The following is a 19,919-nucleotide window of genomic DNA, read 5'->3' on the forward strand; positions in this document are numbered from 1 at the left end:
AATTAAGTGTTAAATTTTATATAAGCAGCTCCCTAATGACTATGAGAAAATGTACCACTCCTGGGCTAGGGAAGGGGAAAAATCAGATCGGTCCCTGTTTCTGGTGGCGGTTGAATGACCCCAGCTGGAAAATGCAATGTGAACATTGGCACTGACTCAGCAAAGAGGCCCCTTGTGGTTGAATAGACTCCCAACACTTACTCCCTAGGGTGAGACACTGGAGGACAGTCAGTGCCGGTGGAACTGTACCCTAGGAAGAGTCAAGGTCTTCAGGAAAGGAGCAGAGGGAACGGTCAGGGAAAACTCATTCACACTTCTTATACCTCTTTACTGAGGCCTATCAAAAGTTGATTAAAATAAACTAAGTCTGAGATATATCGAACCCGTGACACACACTAGCTGCTCTCACATCTACAGTAAACACTGTAGTTTATTGCACCAATAGATTGGAAAATTGCCTGGCTTGATAAGGGTCACTAACCTGAGTATGGCAAGTCACGTGGTTAACAGAATGTAACATTAAAGGTAAATATTAGCAAAGAATGAAAAGTATTTAATTCAACTGCTGGTACAGAGGCAGCTTTCTCCTTTTCCTCCTCGTCCCTAATCCCCGCAAGTTCTACACTTTAGGTCTGAGAGCGTTCTGTTCTTCTCCAATGAATTTCCAATGGCTCCCACTGTTGTGCTGGTGGTTGCAGGTGGTGAAAGGAAACATTATCCAGGAGCAGCTGGGGACATTCTCAGAGATCTTTCACTTCCTTCCTGGTCAGATCTGGAATTCAGACTGTGAGACTAAAGAGCTACCAGACATTTCAAAGAAGGACGGTGAGTGAGTAAAAATATGCGTAGAGAATTAAGGATCCCCTGGAATGAGTTACAGACTGTGGTTTCATTGAGAAGTTCAGGTGGTTTATTTGGAGAATAAAATAAGGATATCTGGGAGTGAATTCCAGGCTGTCATCAAATCACAGGATTCTCAGGAGATATTTTAAGATTGCAATCTGATTGAGAGATTCAAATGGTTTAGCTAGAGAATAATGGATGCCTGAGAGTGAGTCAAATCAAACGGTTCCAGTGCAGTGAAACAACAAGTGAAGCTGCGTCAGGCTGCGACATTATGCCTGGAAATGAGTCCAGGGTATGTTTATAATAATGATGTGGAGATGCCGGTGATGGACTGGGGTTGACAATTGTAAACAATTTTACAACACCAAGTTATAGTCCAGCAATTTTATTTTAAATTCACAAGCTTTCGGAGATTTTCTCCTTCCTCAGGCAAATGTTTCAAGATCTCCTTGAAGCCTACGCATTTATACATATTGAACAATAATACATGGTGTTTACAGACTGCCCCTGCAACTGCCCGTTGCCAAGGCAATCACCGTGTTCAGACAGAGAGGTGTTACCTGCAGAACCTCCGAATACACATTCAACAAAAAAACAAACAGGGAAAAAAAACAGAGAAAAAAAAACACAGAGAGAGGCAGAAACATCCGGAAGGCAGAGAGAGCCAGCAAATGACCCATTATATTAAAAACAGATAACATTTGTTCGCTGGTGGGGTAACGTGTAGCGTGACATGAACCCAAGATCCCGGTTGAGGCCGTCCTCATGGGTGCGGAACTTGGCTATCAATTTCTGCTCGACGATTTTGCGTTGTCGTGTGTCTCGAAGGCCGCCTTGGAGTACGCTTACCCGAAGGTCGGTGGATGAATGTCCATGACTGCTGAAGTGTTCCCCGACTGGGAGGGAACCCTCCTGTTTGGCGATTGTTGCGCGGTGTCCGTTCATCCGTTGTCGCAGCGTCTGCATGGTCTCGCCAATGTACCATGCTCTGGGGCATCCTTTCCTGCAACGTATGAGGTAGACAACGTTGGCTGAGTCACAGGAGTATGAACCATGCACCTGGTGGGTGGTGTCATCTCGTGTGATGGTGGTATCTGTGTCGATGATCTGGCATGTCTTGCAGAGGTTACCGTGGCAGGGTTGTGTGGCGTCGTGGACGCTGTTCTCTTGAAAGCTAGGTAGTTTGCTGCGAACGATGGTCTGTTTGAGGTTGGGTGGCTGTTTAAAGGCGAGTAGTGGAGGTGTGGGGATGGCCATAGCGAGGTGTTTGTCCTCATTGATGACATGTTGAAGGCTGCGGAGAACATGGCGTAGTTTCTCCGCTCCGGGGAAGTACTGGACGACAAAGGGTACTCTGTTGGTTGCGTCCCGTGTTAGTCTCCTGAGGAGGTCTATGCGATTTTTTGCTGTGGCCCGTCGGAACTGTCGATCGATGAGTCGAGCGTCATATCCCGTTCTTACTAGGGCGTCTTTCAGCGTCTGTAGGTGTCCATCGCGTTCCTCCTCGTCTGAGCAGACCCTGTGTATTCGCAGGGCCTGTCCATAGGGGATGGCCTCTTTGACGTGGTTAGGGTGGAAGCTGGAAAAGTGGAGCATCGTGAGGTTGTCCGTGGGCTTGCGGTAGAGTGAGGTGCTGAGGTGCCCGTCTTTGATGGAGATTCGTGTGTCCAAGAAAGAAACTGATTCTGAGGAGTAGTCCATGGTGAGCTTGATGGTGGGATGGAACTTGTTGATGTTATCGTGTAGTCTCTTTAGTGATTCCTTGCCGTGGGTCCATAGAAAGAAAATGTCGTCGATGTATCTGGTGTATAGTGTTGGTTGGAGGTCTTGTGCAGTGAAGAAGTCCTGCTCGAACTTGTGCATGAAAATGTTGGCGTATTGGGGTGCGAATTTGGTCCCCATGGCTGTTCCGTGTGTTTGGGTAAAGAACTGGTTATCGAAGGTGAAGACATTGTGATCCAGGATGAAGCGGATGAGTTGTAGGATGGCTTCCGGAGATTGGCTGTTGTTGGTGTTGAGTATTGATGCTGTCGCAGCGATGCCGTCATCGTGGGGGATACTGGTGTATAGTGCCGAGACGTCCATCGTGGTGAGAAGTGTTCCTGGTTCAACTGGTCCGTGGGTACTGAGTTTTTGTAGGAAGTCTGTAGTGTCACGACAGAAGCTGGGGGTTCCCTGTACGATGGGTTTCAGGATGCCCTCGATGTATCCAGAGAGGTTCTCACACAGGGTTCCGTTGCCTGATACGATGGGACGTCCGGGTGTGTTGGCTTTGTGTATCTTCGGGAGGCAGTAGAAGTCTCCCACGCGGGGATTACGTGGGATGAGAATGCGTAGGATGCTTTGAAGGTCTGGATCGAAGGTCTTGATCAGTTTGTTGAGCTGGTGGGTGTGTTCTTTGGTCGGATCTGCGGGTAACCGTCTGTAGTGTTCCTGGTTGTCCAGTTGTCGGTATGCTTCTTTGCAATAGTCTGTTCTGTTCTGTATGACTATGGCTCCTCCTTTGTCCGCTGGTTTGATGACGATGTTGCGGTTGGTCTTGAGAGCGTTGATGGCGTTGCGTTGTGCTCGGGTGACATTCTGGACTGTCTTCTGAGTGCGGCTGATGAATCTGGCATTGACGCATTTCCTGACAGCTTGAGCATACATGTCCAGCTGAGGGCAGCGACCCTCCGGAGGAGTCCAGTTTGACTCTTTCCTCTTCGGTTGCTGTACCGCGGATCCCTCTGTCTGCTGTTCCGGATCGTCGATTGTCTCATTGGGTTCGCTGCTGAAATCTTGGGGTTTGTGGTAGAATTCCCGGAGCCTCATTCTCCTGATGAATTCCTCTGTGTCCGCCGCGAGACTAGTGGGGTCCATTTTGGTAGTGGGGCAGAAATTGAGCCCTCGGCTGAGAACTTCGATTTCGTCTGGTTGAAGGGTGTGGTCGGATAAATTGACAATAGACTTCCCTGTGGTTGCAACCGTGGTACCAGGGGAAGCTTGGTCGTTGCTGGTGGTGATGCCGAGTTTCTCAAGCTTCCTGCTCTTGGTTTCTCAAGCTTCTCAAGCTTCCACCCTAACCACGTCAAAGAGGCCATCCCCTATGGACAGGCCCTGCGAATACACAGGGTCTGCTCAGACGAGGAGGAACGCGTTGGACACCTACAGACGCTGAAAGACGCCCTAGTAAGAACGGGATATGACGCTCGACTCATCGATCGACAGTTCCGACGGGCCACAGCAAAAAATCGCATAGACCTCCTCAGGAGACTAACACGGGACGCAACCAACAGAGTACCCTTTGTCGTCCAGTACTTCCCCGGAGCGGAGAAACTACGCCATGTTCTCCGCAGCCTTCAACATGTCATCAATGAGGACAAACACCTCGCTATGGCCATCCCCACACCTCCACTACTCGCCTTTAAACAGCCACCCAACCTCAAACAGACCATCGTTCGCAGCAAACTACCTAGCTTTCAAGAGAACAGCGTCCACGACGCCACACAACCCTGCCACGGTAACCTCTGCAAGACATGCCAGATCATCGACACAGATACCACCATCACACGAGATGACACCACCCACCAGGTGCATGGTTCATACTCCTGTGACTCAGCCAACGTTGTCTACCTCATACGTTGCAGGAAAGGATGCCCCAGAGCATGGTACATTGGCGAGACCATGCAGACGCTGCGACAACGGATGAACGGACACCGCGCAACAATCGCCAAACAGGAGGGTTCCCTCCCAGTCGGGGAACACTTCAGCAGTCATGGACATTCATCCACCGACCTTCGGGTAAGCGTACTCCAAGGCGGCCTTCGAGACACACGACAACGCAAAATCGTCGAGCAGAAATTGATAGCCAAGTTCCGCACCCATGAGGACGGCCTCAACCGGGATCTTGGGTTCATGTCACGCTACACGTTACCCCACCAGCGAACAAATGTTATCTGTTTTTAATATAATGGGTCATTTGCTGGCTCTCTCTGCCTTCCGGATGTTTCTGCCTCTCTCTGTGTTTTTTTTTCTCTGTTTTTTTTCCCTGTTTGTTTTTTTGTTGAATGTGTATTCGGAGGTTCTGCAGGTAACACCTCTCTGTCTGAACACGGTGATTGCCTTGGCAACGGGCAGTTGCAGGGGCAGTCTGTAAACACCATGTATTATTGTTCAATATGTATAAATGCGTAGGCTTCAAGGAGATCTTGAAACATTTGCCTGAGGAAGGAGAAAATCTCCGAAAGCTTGTGAATTTAAAATAAAATTGCTGGACTATAACTTGGTGTTGTAAAATTGTTTACAAATGTTTATAATAGACAGTGAACTATAAACAACGGGGGTTAATCCTCTTTTATTCTATCCATTTCTTTGCTGACACCCAGAGTGCTCCATACCATTAAATGATTGCTGAACGTGATGTCATTACTGTAAGTTCATCAAGAGATGATTGTGATTACCAGGAGTGTGAGCGAATCTGAGCCCAGCACTAGGATCTGAGGGCATAATCTAGTCTGACATCCCAGTGCAATACTCAAGGCGTACTGCGTTGTCAGAGGTGCCATACTTCACATGAGATATTAAACCAAAGTCCTGTCCACCTTTTCAGGCACTATTTTACAGAAGAGCAGGGTGTTATCTCAATCTCCTGGCCAACATTCCTCTCTCAATCAACAAGGACACAAAGAGATTAACTGATCCTCCTTCTCCTGGTTGTTTGAGGGGCATTGATAGTGCAGAATGGCTGCCATATTTTCCTGCATATCATCACCAAAAGGCTGCAGTGGTTCGAGAAGGCTCACCACCACCTTCTCAGGGTGGGCAATAAATGTGGCCTTGCCAATATCGCCCACATCCTGAGAACAAAACAAAAAGCAGCTTTGACACAGCTGACAGTAACCAGCCATTTCTGGGCTTCATTTTTGTTCACTTTTTTTTTTGTCTTTTTCTTGTAGTTATCAAAGTCTTCATGATAATTATTTAAATAATATTTGAAGAGCTCAGCCCTGTCCACACTCCAGCATCTAATTCCTTATATTTTCAGGAACTATTTTTACTATCTAAACACCATCGGTCAGAGATTCACGTAGAATGAGAGTGAGATAAAAATGTTACTCAGTATGACTTTATTCATATATTCCTGTTTCTAGTCTTTATATTATAAAATAACATTTTCTGTGCAGTGTAAAACTCCTCTTCTACACACTCTCATTGGGGCCCACTTTCTCTCCCTCCTTCTGCAATGATTTGCAGTTTACCAACTTTATGATCCACAGATAACTGTGAAGACAAAAATGGTGAATGTAAAAACAAGCTGCAGCATATAAATATCAGGGTTCATGTAAATTCTTCTACAGCCCCCCTCTCTCCTTTCCGGCGAGGAATGTAAATTAACTAGAATACGAGAGGCCTCTAGTTGATAAAAGGTAAAAACATAATGCGCAGGATATCAGACTAAGTGTGTTTCACACCCGACAAAAAGATTATTGTCCATAGCATTAAATAGAAATGAGCACAACAGTTATTATTGTCCAGAGGTGCATTAAATTAAACCAATTTCCCCCAGGATAAAAAGCTGTTTTGGTCTTTTCAGTTGATGTATACAGGCTATTAGTTTGTGATGAGAACCGTGCTCCATTTAAGCTCAGGTCATTGTCCACAGAAACACAGTTGGCCTGCTCTGCAATGCAGCCTTTGGAGACCTTCAGAACAGAGAGAGTGGTACATGTGGCATCTGTTAACACATACATACTCTGGGATGGATATTGTGAAATGAGGTCAAGTTGCTATAGTAGACTAATCTCTTATCATGGCAAACAATCACCCTGAACCAGTTGGGTGGTGTCCACATTCATACGGTTTAAAATCTCCAGCAAAAGGTTGTGTGAACTGGATCCTGCTTAGGCTACTAAGTCCACAATAGTCCTCTGATTTACCGCTTTTTTTGGAGGTGGATTTGGGGTGATAAAAAGAGCAGAATGGGTCCTTTTAAGACTACCACCTCAAATCTGCCCCAAAAAACTGCAGCTGCATTCTCCTCCCAAAAAGCTTCCAGTCCCTTTTAAGACCCACCAGCAGTGCTTATTGCTTCAAGTAAATGGGGTCACAGCTGCTTGGCCAGCTCTGCTGACCCATTCCCCTTCATTCCCCCCCACCCAAACCCACCCCAGATAATTAACGCCACTATAACTGTGGCAGCAGAAATCCCTGAGGTAAATACAATTTAGAGGAGTCCATTTGAATGGTGGTGTTTCTTTGCCTGCATAGCATTCTTTAAAGGACTTTGAGGTTGAGTCATGACTTTTGATGCTACAATTTTACTGAGCTCTGCTCAAAGTGCCGCCCATCACTCGAGACATGGATTTCCCTTTATTCTCACGTTATGAAGAGGAGTGCCTGAGTGATCATCTGAATGGCCGACCTCCTCCTGCAAGCAGAGTGCAAGGGTACGCACTACTCTGAGAAAGCGTGTGATGCTGAGAGGAGTTTTGATGATCTTTGCTTTGCCTTCACCAACCTTCCGCTGCCAGCCTGCCTCCAACTTTGTCCTCTCCCACAGAGTCGCCTCTGTGTCTGCCCGGAATTTGGAGAGCTTCCTCTTCCTGTGGACTCAATGGCTTCCATCGTGGTGGCCCTTGCCCCAGTGGTATTTCTCTGGCACGGGTTGTAGGCCAGCTTCTCCTTCAGAGGAAGAGAAGTCAATGTTAGAGGCCTGTGAGTGGCATGGACACCCTTCCCCATATGAGCGCATGCATTCCATGGTGATGATAATTGGAGGTGCATTGACCCTTTAAATGAAGTGTCCTTGAAGACCAGCAGTAGTCCTTGTGGCAGGTAAAATGAGTCAAGAGAGCAGCTGGTGAGTATAGATGGTAGTTGAGTGTTTGGCAAGGTTGCCCTTTGCATTCCTGAGTTCCCCTGACACCCAGGTGCTGAGAGGGAAATAGTATAGGAGGTCAGGAGGTGGGTGAAGGCTCTAGCAATGATGGAGGACCTGTGTTGGTATGAGTGCAATGACAGCCATCCTGAAACTTTCTCAGCATTGTGTGGCAGTTCTCGTGGTGCTGGAGAATGCACTGGCTTCCTCTGCCATCTTTCTCCAGTCAGCCTGCACCATGGGGCTTCCCGCCCTTAGTGCCCATGGGAAGGTCCCTCCTTGCACTGACTTCTGCCAGCAGCAACTGCATAGACAAATCTAGAAACCTTGGTGCCCTTGTTGCTGCTACCATGCCTGAGACTGCTGCTCCCACAGACATCTTGCAGTGTCTGGAGCTGTAAATGGAAGGTTCCCCCTTTAACTTGCTGCAGCCTTATAAAGGCAGCATCAGAACTGTATTTCCTCCCTTCCAGAGTTTTCTGGCCTCCAAGCCTCCCTTTATGGCTAATAAGGGTCATGGGAGGAAATAGCAGCGAGTTAACAGCAGTCTCACATTGGTGAGTGTTGGGACAACCCGACTGCAAACCCACCACCAGGAGGAGAGTTTAGGCCTATGAGTGCAGTGTAGTGTCACAACATGGCTGGCAACACAATGTAGAAGATCACAGTGAAGACGTGCAAGCAGACAGCAGCCCCCCCCCCCACCCCCACCAACATAAAACATGAATAAAGCACCCGTAGGACATTTTCCAATTTGAGTGAGTATAAATCAGGACTAGGGAAGCATCAGGAGGTGTGGGTCCCTCCCCTTCTGCAGGTGATAGATTCTTCTCTTCTACCCCCACCCTCCACCACCCCCCACCCCCAGGATCAACTGAAGGCCAGAAAGGCACCAACTCTCCAGTGAGGAGCACTCTTGGAGACTACATACTGCCTAAACCCACCACAACCTTTCACCTACCTTCCGTGCTCAGGATAAGCCTCATTCTACCTGAGAAAGACCTGACCATGCCAGCTTTCAACATTATGTAGAGAACTGTGCAAAAGCCTCATTGTTAGTAGCGACAATCAATACTGCACCATGGCCAAGAAAGTGTATTATTTTATTGAATTTAATACACTTTTTTTTAACTAAAGAGGCTTTTAAGATGCTTACAAAGATTCAATTCAAAAACATGCCTCTTTGCTGGCGTAAAACATTTTTTCTTCTTTGATTTTAGCAAACCCTTTGGAGGCCTGGTCCTTCTTAATTCAGGATGGTTATCAGGAGATACTAAGCTGGTACTGCAGCGTGCATGAGTGCTGCAAGTCGGGAGACTGCCGTCTAATCCACAACATTACAGGTTTGTAAATAAGAATTGACTTGTCTGTACAGGCATGGAGAAGACAGCCCAACATACCTCAGTAGTACCTTGTTAACTTCAAACAGTGTTTGGTGACCTTCATCTGTAAAAGGCATGGGCTCTGTATAGATTATGTTTTATGAGATTTACTTACTTCGTTTTTTCTTTGAGAACAAATTCTGGCCTGGGGTTGAGTCAGAACAGAGTTTCTTGCAGATAACTGGCACTGTACCCACTGATACTGATTCCAGACTGCACCATCTGAGGTAATCACATCAACCAGGTCGAAGCGGGCTTGGTGTCCAGTGCATTGGTGCCCAGCAGAGATACTCACAATATATCCTGGGGAGTACCACTTTGTACCACCTCTCCTACAACTGTGGGCCTCAACAGACTTACTGCTCCACGTGCCTGTGGGCCATCGTTCATAAGCTGCTGGACCGTGGTTGGGATCATGGCTCAACAAAAATGTTAGCTACACGGGTGTACCAGAGCACAGTATAACTAGTGAGATAGATACAGGCACATTCTCAGACTCTTGTTGGGAAGGGAGGTTTGTATTTAATTGGGGCCTGTGCATTACCTGACCTGCCAGTCTTGTTGCTATCACTGGATGGAAATTGAACAATGTATCATTTCCCTATCTGGTGTCACCCTCACCTTGAGTCATTTGATATTCCACTTAGATAAACAGGTTCTGAATGGAATTACTTCTATGGTAGGAATGGAAAGGTAGAATAAGATTTGTTTTTTGTGACTTTTCTAAACAGGGCTTGATCATGACCTGAGCAAAAAGTTACACGGGCAGCACCTAGCCAAGGAGGTCGTGGTGAAAGCGGTGAAAGGTTTCTTAGCAACCAAAAACCCAGAGAAAGCACTGGCACTTTCCTTCCATGGTTGGTCTGGTACTGGCAAGAATTTTGTGGCAAAAATGATAGCAGACAACCTGTATCGAGATGGGCTAAGAAGCGAGTGTGTGCATTTCTACATCGCTCCCTTCCACTTTCCAAACGCCAATCTGGTTGACGTTTACAAGGTAAGCAATGCTGAACGGAATGAAAGGATATCTAATTCACTCAGCCATTGGTGTATACCAATTCATTGGCTCAAAGTCACACACAAAAAAAGATGTGAGCTGCTTATTCGCATCAGCATCATCGATAGGGTACAACTGGGACTGAAGAAAGTGAAGGCGTTACCACTGAGTAGATAGGAAAGTGGGAGGAGTGTGGTCACCTGGGAAAAGAGGGGGAGATTCAAATAACCATTTTTCTGTTTCTGCTTCTGCTAGGAGTTATTAAGCAGTGGGGAATGCCTATATGCAAAGATTACATCAATTATATTTATACATTTCCAAACAGTCCCAGTGGGTTTAGCATGTTAAGCTACTACAATGTATTTGGTAAAAATAAGTTTTGGCCTGCCAAACTTGCCAAAACGAAGTGTAGCTATCAGCCTGCAATACTACGTGGGATATCTCACTAAGGCCAAATTGATGCCTTTTTTGTGAGGGGTGGGGGGAGAGAAGGAACAATTTCATCTAATTGTTATACTTTTTGAAGTACTTCAATTAGAGTTAAAAGTCTTTCAGTTTTAATGTAAGTTAAAACTATTTGAAATGGAATAACACCAACACTAATTTCAAATGTATTTTGTTACTCTGTGAGGGAAGTTTAGCGATGGGCTGATAATCAGGTCTCTGAGGTGATTGACCCCTGACCTGAAGGTTGAGAGTTCAAGTCTCAGTGTCTATCTGCCATTCAGATCAACAAACTGACATTACCTTCGCTAGTCTGACTTCTGCTGCATTTGAATGGTGTTGATGGCAGGGATGATTGATTGAGTCACTCGTACTGTTCCTCCCTGAGTGTGCATGCATAAGCAGAAAATGGACTGTGATGCACAGATAGAGGAACCGGGAAAGAAAAAAAATTGAAATTTCAAAACCTGGGAACCCACAGAGTTATTTATCCTCTCTCTTTCAGACTCAGCTCCAGCAGTTTATTCTGACAGCTGTACAACAATGCAAACGATCCTTGTTTATATTTGATGAGGCAGAAAAGCTGCATCAAGGCCTCATTGATGCCATCAAGCCTTACATTGACCACTATGACCATGTGGATGGGGTGGACTTCAGAAAGTCCATGTTTATTTTCTTAAGGTAATCTAAAGATAAAATAGTCATGTAGCTTAATCAGTCCACAGCCTGAAAAAAGGCAGGGCCTAGTACATACCAATTGCAGCTACCACTGCAATTGGTATGTACTAGGTTTGTCTTTGAGCTGCTGTGTTATTCAGTGACTCCAGCCAATTCTGTACTTCATAGTTATTACAGTAAACAAAATCAAACCAAATTGCACCAAAGTCCAACACCAGTGTCTCTGTACAGCTCCTAACCCCGACTGCTGAAAGCTGCCAACTCAAATCAAACTTACTATTGGTAAATGTTGCACAAAGATCAAATACTGTAGTTTCAGTGTCACAACCCCATTTAAAAAACTGTAGATGTGGAACTACCCAGATCGATGTTATTGCAGCTGATTGCGTGTGGCCCTAGATAACCTGGGGTAACACCACATTCCCTGATGTGGACACTCCTAGTCCACCAGGTTGTTCAGGTCCTGAGGTAACTACGCACTGTTTACTCCACCCTCTATTTACCCTGTGACTCGGCTAGTCACAACTTCTTCATTTGCGTTTCTTCTCATCTACTCTTCCCAGCCAACTAATTTACCAGAAAAAAAAGCTCCTCAGCTGGTGCAGTCGTGAGGGTTGTTATAAATAGCCTCAGGAAAAATTAGGCAGAGTTCCCACTCCTAAATGCCATTCAGTGATTCCTGTTGGAAAGTGTACCTGTGTGGCTCTTGGCTGAAGACAGCAACAGGCTGATCAGTGATGCCCCCAGTTTATTTGCATTCACAAATACAACAACTTTCACTTTTATTGCAACTTTCATGTAATGAAACATTTCAGGGTGCTTTATTGGTGTTGGGTGCGGGGCGGGGGGCGGGGGGGAACCAAAGGAAGAAAAAGAGCGAGTGACTGCAATAGAGAGAGAAGTAGTGGAGGTGTCTGAAAACATGGTCAAAAGAGTCGATTTTGAGAAAGCTTCTGAAGCTAGGAAGAAGAGTAACAAGGCAGACGGGTTTAGAAAAAGATGATGGATGAAGGTTTGGCCACTACCAGTGGTGAAGAGCCCAGGATGGGTGTGCTGGAGGAAGGTAACACAAAGTACAGTTGTGTTGGACAAGTGGAGAGTTTGTGCCAGGACATAATATTGGAGAAGATTGCAAAGTTAGAGTGTGGTGAGGCCATGGAAGGAATTAAAAGCAAGGACCTTGATTATAGAAACAATATATTGGCCTGGGGAGATGAGGAAGGGACGAAAGCAGCTAATGTCTGGACGAGTTGGTGTTTATGTAGGGCAGAGCTTGGGAGGCCCCCTGGAATGTTTTGGAAAAATGAAGCTAGGAAGCGATGAAGGGCAAAGGTTTCACAGTGATGGCAGCAAAGTAGGGCCATGGAGGGCAATACTGTGAAGGTGGAAATAGGCAATTTTGATGAGAGACTGATTGCGGGGTATGAAGCCCAAGTTGTGGTTGAGCAGAACACAGAGATTGCATTCACTCAGGTTCAGCCCAATAGGAAAGGAACTGGTGCCTGAGGCATGTACATTCTGGTGGAAGCCAAAAAGGAAGGCCTCAGTCAGGCCAATGTTGAGTTGGAGAACATTTGGGCTCACCAATGATTCTGTAGCGGAGACAATCGGACAGAACAGGGACAGTCATGAGGCTAAGAGTGGTGGTGGAGAGGTAGTATTGGATGTCATTAGCACACGTTTGGTAACTAACACCATGCTTGTGGCCATTGGGGGTGAATTTGTTCGGAGGTTCTCCCACTCATCCGCCGTAACTTTGGTGGAAGAGCTGTGGACACCACAGAAAATCACCGTGAATGGCTTTCCGCTGTTTTCCCGGGGTTGCTGCAGCTCTTCTACCAAAGTTCCGGCAGACAGTCAGGTGAATCCCAATAGGAATTCACCCCATTTATTACTGAAGAGAAGCATGCAAACGAGGGAGGAGAAGGAAAAGCATGAAGCCTTAGGGCACACCAGAGGTGATTGTGTGAGCGTGGAAGAAGTTTTTGGAGGAGATGTACTAGCTGCCTTGCAACAGCTAAGAGTGGAACCATGGGAGTGCAGTGTCATGGAGGTGGACCACAGAGCAGACAAAGTGGAGGAGGTCAGAGCCATCAACCTTATCTGTTGCCATGGAAAGACTGAGTAGAGACAGTGCTCCAGAGTCATGTTGGAGGTCATTGATCACTTTGACCAGGGCAGTTGTGATGCTGTCAGTGGGTTGGAAACTAACTTGAAAGGATTCAAGGGGGAGACTGGGGGATGCGGGATGGGGAGAAGGTAGACCGGTGGAGGGAAGGAGGGAGAACGGGGGTTTGGTGGAGGGAGGGAGGGAGAACGGGGGTTGGGTGTTCCAGGGGATCGTCAGAATGTCACGTGATCAAACCTCCAGGAATGCCTCCAACCAGGCGCCATCAGAGAGTCATACTCCAACTCGTGTCTCCACAGTCTGCCGGAAGCAGGGTTATAGGGGCAAACATTAAGCCGTGGGAGATCAGTGGCCAGCTGTTAGTACAATTTCTCCAAGTCTTAGTTCTCCCAGCAAACATTAGGGCCAATTTTGTGAGACATCTATCTTCCTCAGTTATTTCCTGCGTGCTGCACTCAATTATTGTGCCATTTAATGAAGAGAGGGGAGGAGAAAAATGACTAAACTGTAAACCAGATCTTGCCACATCTCACAATTGTGTAACTGTACAGAGGGCCCAAGGGCAGCCTACCAGGTGAATGGGTTTTTGTCCAGTCAGATGAAAAACAATTTCCCTTCATTTGGGAAAAACAAAGATTTTAGTTAATTTTCTATCCATTTATTGCCCAAGTACTGGACTTCAATATAAAATACTGGCATTGTACAATAACCTTTGTAATTCATGAACTGAAATGATGGGCTTTTGGCTTTGAAATATAAATCTGCATAGAGTTCAAATCAATGCAATAGTCAGACACAAGTGGGGACATTTGGCCATTCAGCTGTGCTGTTTCCATCTTGTTGACATAGGCTGGACTCTGAGCAGTGTGAAGTGGCACATTGTCCTTGCTACGTTGCACGGACTCATTCTAAGGGCACATAGACCAACTGACTGACTGTAACACGTACAATCCATATTGACTACAAATTACTCCGAATGAATTCCCAATCATAAATCCTTCAGTTACTTTCTTTGGACATTAGTGACAAGGAATATGATCAACATCTGCACTGACTGCAAAAGCAAAAACCAAGTCAAATGTGAACATCATCACATTGTGAAATTAAAAGTCATTATCTTATGATTAATAACTGACATCATGGAGTGATTACAGGATTACAGATAGAAACTATTTCAGCTAGTTGGGGAGTCTAGGACTAGGGGACATAGTCTAAAAATTAGAGCCAGGACTTTCTGGAGTGAAGTTAGGAAACACTTCTACACACAAAGGATGATAGAAGTTTGGAACTCTCTTCCACAAACAGCAATTGATGCTAGCTCAATCGTTAATTTTAAATCTGAGATTAATTTCACAATGTGATGTGCACATTTGATTTGGTTTTTGCTTTAGCAGTCAGTGCAGATGTTGATCATATTCCTTGTCACTAATGTCCAAAGAAAGTAACTGAAGGATTTATGATTGGGAATTCATTCAAGAGTAATTTGTAGTCAATAGATTTTTGTTAAAGTATTAAGGGATATGGGACTAAGGCGGGTATATGGAATTAGGTCACAGATCAGCCATGATCTCATTGAATGGTGGAACAGGTTCGAGGGGCTAAATGGCCTACTCCTGTTCCTATGTAGTGATCTTGATTAGGACTCAGATGAATGTTATAAATGGCTTGAGATTCTTTCTTGAACTATATTATGTTCCTTGAACCCATTGCCTCCTGGGTACTCCCAGGTATCCTGTATTTGATTTAAAGTCAGCTGTAAAATCTATGTGATGAAAAACAGACTAACTGCTATAAACAGTCAGATTCAATACCCCATCGATTGGGCTTGTGTTGGGTTGGTAATTTGTTACTGATTTAATGTACGAACCATGTTAAATCCTGACACCAGCTTTCTGTTCCAATGTTATCATATTAATTACAAACATTCCTCTACTCTCTAGTAATATAGGAGGAAATTCCATAAACAGAGTGACACTGGAATTTTGGCGAGCTGGACGAAATCGAGAGGAGATTGCCATGAAAAACCTGGAGCACCGGATCCAAAGAGAAGCTACAATCTCAGAAGGTAAGTTTTATATTGGGGGAAGAATGGGGGCGAATGAAAAAGCAACAGGCCAGAGGAGCAAGCTGAGGGGTTCTGGGGAATGGACAGCGGTAACAATACTGGACCTGGGAGGGGAATGGAAGGCATGACGAGAGAGTGGGACAGTTGGAATAATAGAATAGATAACTGGGCAAGAAAGCATTTCAAGGAAGGAATTGGGCTGTAAGGGGAAGTGTAGCAGTGGTTGGAAGGGTGGCTATGTGGACAATCAAGATGGTTTAATTCCAGCCTCCAGAATCAACTCAATGGCAGCAACAAATACAAGTGGTAAATAGCCACCAGCAAAGGGACCACCACTTAATTCTGGTCAGGGCCATATAAGCCAGCAAAACATTAACATTGCTGGTCTGTCCAGATCTTCCCCTGACATCAGGGAGGGTCAACATTAGAATTGTAAAGTCATGAATGTTACTTTGGAACTGGTGTTGTATGCATCCAGTATTCCTGACACTGCTCCAAATCCATCCCAGTGTAAATGAAGTGAATCTGGGACACAAGCAGCTCTACCAATGAAGCATTAAAAAGTCACTAGGGAAAAAGAGGCAAACGATTGGGAAGAACCAAGTATTCATATTCTTCCATGTGTACTGTTTCCAGGGGGATTTGCACACAGCGGCCTTGTGGCTGAGAACCTCATTGACTTCTTCATCCCTTTCTTACCTCTGGAGTACAAGCATGTTAAGTTGTGCGTGCGTGATGCTCTACGTTCCAGAGGAATCAAATACGAGGTAGACATCCTGGACGAAGTAGCTAAGGGAATGCTGTATGTTCCCAAGGCGGAAAAGCTGTACTCCGCACAGGGCTGCAAATCTGTCTCACAGCGGGTCAACTTCTTTCTGCCCTGAAGTTTTAAGGAGTTCAAGAAACAACCCATGAGAACACGGTGAAGAATTTCCATGGTACATGAAGCCCCATCAAAAAGAAGCTGTCAAACACTTAACAGAAGCCATGGCCTTACACTACCTGAGGACCAGAACTGAAATCTGACCCAAGGAAAGGAGAATAAAGGAGCCCTTTAACTTAATTCAAGGACAAGGAGAATTGCATTCTGGTTACCCGAGTCTCTAGTGAAACATGCCTGCAGTCTGGACCCTTGAATGTGTGTATCGATGTTACAATGTGTTTTTTCCATTTTTCTTAGTGTTAATAAGGTAGATGATGCTGTGGATTCACTGGTGTGTAAGCCTGGATTCTGTAAGTGAATGAAAACTTCAGGTGGAAGCATGGTGCCATTTGTACCTTTTATTATTTATGGAACTTTTTCTAGATGTGGAAGCTTCTAGACACCAGTCCAGATGCTTCCCAACCAGTTTAGACCCAGTACTGGCTGTCACTCAAATCCTCAAAATGGGGGTGAACTTGAACATTATCCTGACATGCCTCACACAAGTGAAGTGTTCTACTTCAAGCAGAGGGATAAAAAAAAGAGTTGCCGACCTTCCCCCCCTGGAAACCGGAGAGTGGAATTGGTAGTGACCACGGCTGTTTGGTCTGGTAGTAAAAGGAAGCAGCAGTGGGAAGATGGTGCAGTGAAGCAGAGAAAAAATATTTTTTAATATTTATTTTATAGCTGTGCTGGAATATTAAATATTTTCTGTCATGTAAATTGTAAGTGCAATACCACTGGGATATTGTTGCAGTGTTCCAGGTGTGATTGTGCATTCAAAATGCTTGAAGGTATCTTTTGGGTTAGAACAGGTCTGTTTTTTTCAAATGGATCTAGAAATTTCTAAAAATGAAAATCAGATACCAAAGGTCTTAAGATAAAATTCCATTTTATATCTTCCTTCTGTGTCTTACGATGACTGACATCCTCTGTGATTATAACCATGATTCAACCACTCTGCAGCACTTGATAAAGGTGAACACACTCGCCTCCTCCATTGTCCATCTCTGTAGCACTGCTCTTCCATGCTTCAACTCCTATTTTCCAACTGCACCCTGTGTATCTCCAGCAGTAGTTTTTCTTTTTGCCCCCATGGATCTATCCTTGCCCTCCCTGCCTCATCTACATACTCCCCCTTGGTGAGATCATCCACAGGCATGGGGATTCCTTTCAGATGTATGATGGTGATACTCAGCTCTACTTCTCCACCTCTTTGCTCAACCACCTCTGTGCCATCTGATTGCTTGTCAAACAAGTCATGTGTGAGTCCAATTGAACTTCAGGAAGATGGAAACCATTTCCAGTTCTTGCCCTAAACTTTACTCCCACACCATTGATTCTATCCTCCTCATGTTGAACCAAACTATGTGAAACCTTAACATCTTGCTCAACTCAGAGCTGAGCTTCAACCACCATTACCAAGCCTGCTTACTTCCACATCAACAATGTTGCCTGTCTCTATCCGTACCTGACTCCCTCCATTACTAAAACTCTCATGGGCACGGTCACATCTAGACTTGATTTCTCCAATGTCCTCTTTGCTTGGTTCCCACCTCTATCCTGTCCCACACTAAATCCTGAAAGCCCATCAACCCTATCCCTCAACAGAATGATCCACCAATGCAGTCTTTCTACAGCACTTTTGGCTCTTGTGCCTTGTTCTTCAGTGAGCTGGTACTACAAATGCAGTGTGAAGCTACTGCTATGAGCCTGTGCAACTGAGACTACCTCCAAGGTTGATCTCTCTCTCTCTGATTTCATTTCACATTGTAGGCACTATTACAGCCATCCATGCATAGCCCACATCTGGTAACTTTAAAAAAATGATTGGACTAGGTTGTAGGTACACAAAGAGCTGTATCTGGATTGTCTAAGAAGCATAATATACCCCATTCTACATCTCAGTCTCAGATTCTTTGGGTTTGTTGTTTTTAAATAAAGTAGAACACCTAACAAATGGTTATTGTGGTTCAGCATTCACCATTATCCAGCGTACTAGGAAGTCCAACTCTTGTGTGGGATGAATGGTTCAAATGAAATTCACAGCGTGTGACAATGCAAAAAGAAAATGGCAACAAAAACAGCTTCAACTTTTTCCCTCGCACTACAAAATAACAATATTGGAATTATTTTGGTTAAAAACCAAGAGTTGTAAATAGGATGTGTGATATGGTAGATGTCTCTCCTTGAGAAACAGCCGTAACTCACATGGGACATTGTCCCTAGTGAATTTCCAAATCAGTCTCACTCAACAACATCCATTTCTGTAGAGGTCCTCAGGGCAGAGCTATCACAGATTGCCTTACAGGACAGTAAACACAGAGCAGGAGGTGGGTAAGGCTGGGGGGGGGGGGCAGAGAGAAAATCTTTAGAAGGCTGTTGAAGATGGGGAAAGAGGTGACAACACAGCAATGCTGAGGGAGGGAATTTCAGAGGGTGGGGACATACTGACTGAGGAGGAACTGCTGAGGGTGGAGTGGAAGGAGTGGGGAATGAGAGATAGGCCATGTTGGAAGAGCAGAGAGAATATCTGTCTGAAGTCAAACGTTGACCTTGGTTTATGATGACTGTTGTGACAAAGATGTGTGTTTGTTGTTGCTCAGTGTGGTATTAACCTGGTACATATTGTAAAAGGCTTTTGACCACAATTCCTATCTACAACAGTTTTAAAATCATTTCAAAGCAAATAAGAACTGCTAAAGTATTTTTAACAAAATACGTAGTGAACGTCACGCCCGTGCATCCATGTTTAGTTAGTAGCTTTCTTAAATTCCCAGCCTCCTGCACGACTTTCTTCATTTGAAGGCACTAACTCATGCTGGGGTATTTCCTTACTGGAGATATTCTCCAATATCTTGCCCAAGTGGCCATTCTCTGTACATGAGCTTAGAGAGTATCCAAACCAATGTCGCCCTCACCTACCTTCCACACAGACACACTGTAACAAAGTTTGTGGATGGCAATCAAGAACAGGAACTCTGGCTGCTTTTTCCTTCTCTATAGCCCAGTGGTGCTCAGTCGGTGAAGCTCCTGCTGCTGTCCTGGCAGAGATCAGGTAAGTTAGAACACCAGTAAATTCCAGCCCTTTTATATTAAAGCACTTTTGTATTACTGGTTATTGATCTGGAACCTTCCTGATCCAGATGGGATTGTGTAAAGCTCTCTCTCTATTGACCCAAAAACATTTTTTTAATTTAAACCTCAGAAAAACATCTTCAGCTGTGCCAGTGTCATAATTCTTCATCCCAATACCAACCCTCTCTTCAGCCTCAGAGGAAAAGTGCCAATTTTGTTTCAATTAGTTTTGAACTTTGAAGCAGTTTTATGCTGTGGACTTGCATTCAACAGGAAATGAATTGAGGTTCTTTCCAAGAGTTAGGTACCGTAGCAGACTTTATAATGGTCTCCTGTTAAACATCCAGATAAGTCTATTTAAATAAACTCTACAGTATTTAGATGCCAAACATGCCCTTGTTCATTACCAAACTGCTGCATGGCAGAGTGGGGAAAAAAAACAAAGTGAAAGTTTAAAACAATAGAGTATCTCGCAATGCAGCGAGCAACAGACAAAGGCTGAGGCTTGTTCATCTGTCTGGTT

At 45.0% G+C, this 19,919-nt stretch overlaps 1 protein-coding gene across 1 annotated transcript; it reads left to right on the forward strand.

The window, feature by feature from the left end:
- Positions 1-573: 573 nt before the first annotated feature.
- Positions 574-18,480, forward strand: tor3a (torsin family 3, member A). Its single transcript, XM_067990512.1, has 6 exons — positions 574-825; positions 8,923-9,045; positions 9,816-10,081; positions 11,031-11,206; positions 15,272-15,396; positions 16,033-18,480. The coding sequence occupies exons 1-6, from the start codon at positions 657-659 to the stop codon at positions 16,278-16,280; spliced, it is 1,107 nt and encodes a 368-aa protein (XP_067846613.1). The 5' UTR covers positions 574-656; the 3' UTR covers positions 16,281-18,480.
- The last annotated feature ends 1,439 nt before the right edge of the window (positions 18,481-19,919 follow it).

The sequence above is a fragment of the Heptranchias perlo genome, chromosome 9 (genome assembly GCF_035084215.1).
Source record: "Heptranchias perlo isolate sHepPer1 chromosome 9, sHepPer1.hap1, whole genome shotgun sequence".
In the NCBI taxonomy this organism is placed as follows: Eukaryota; Metazoa; Chordata; class Chondrichthyes; order Hexanchiformes; family Hexanchidae; genus Heptranchias; species Heptranchias perlo.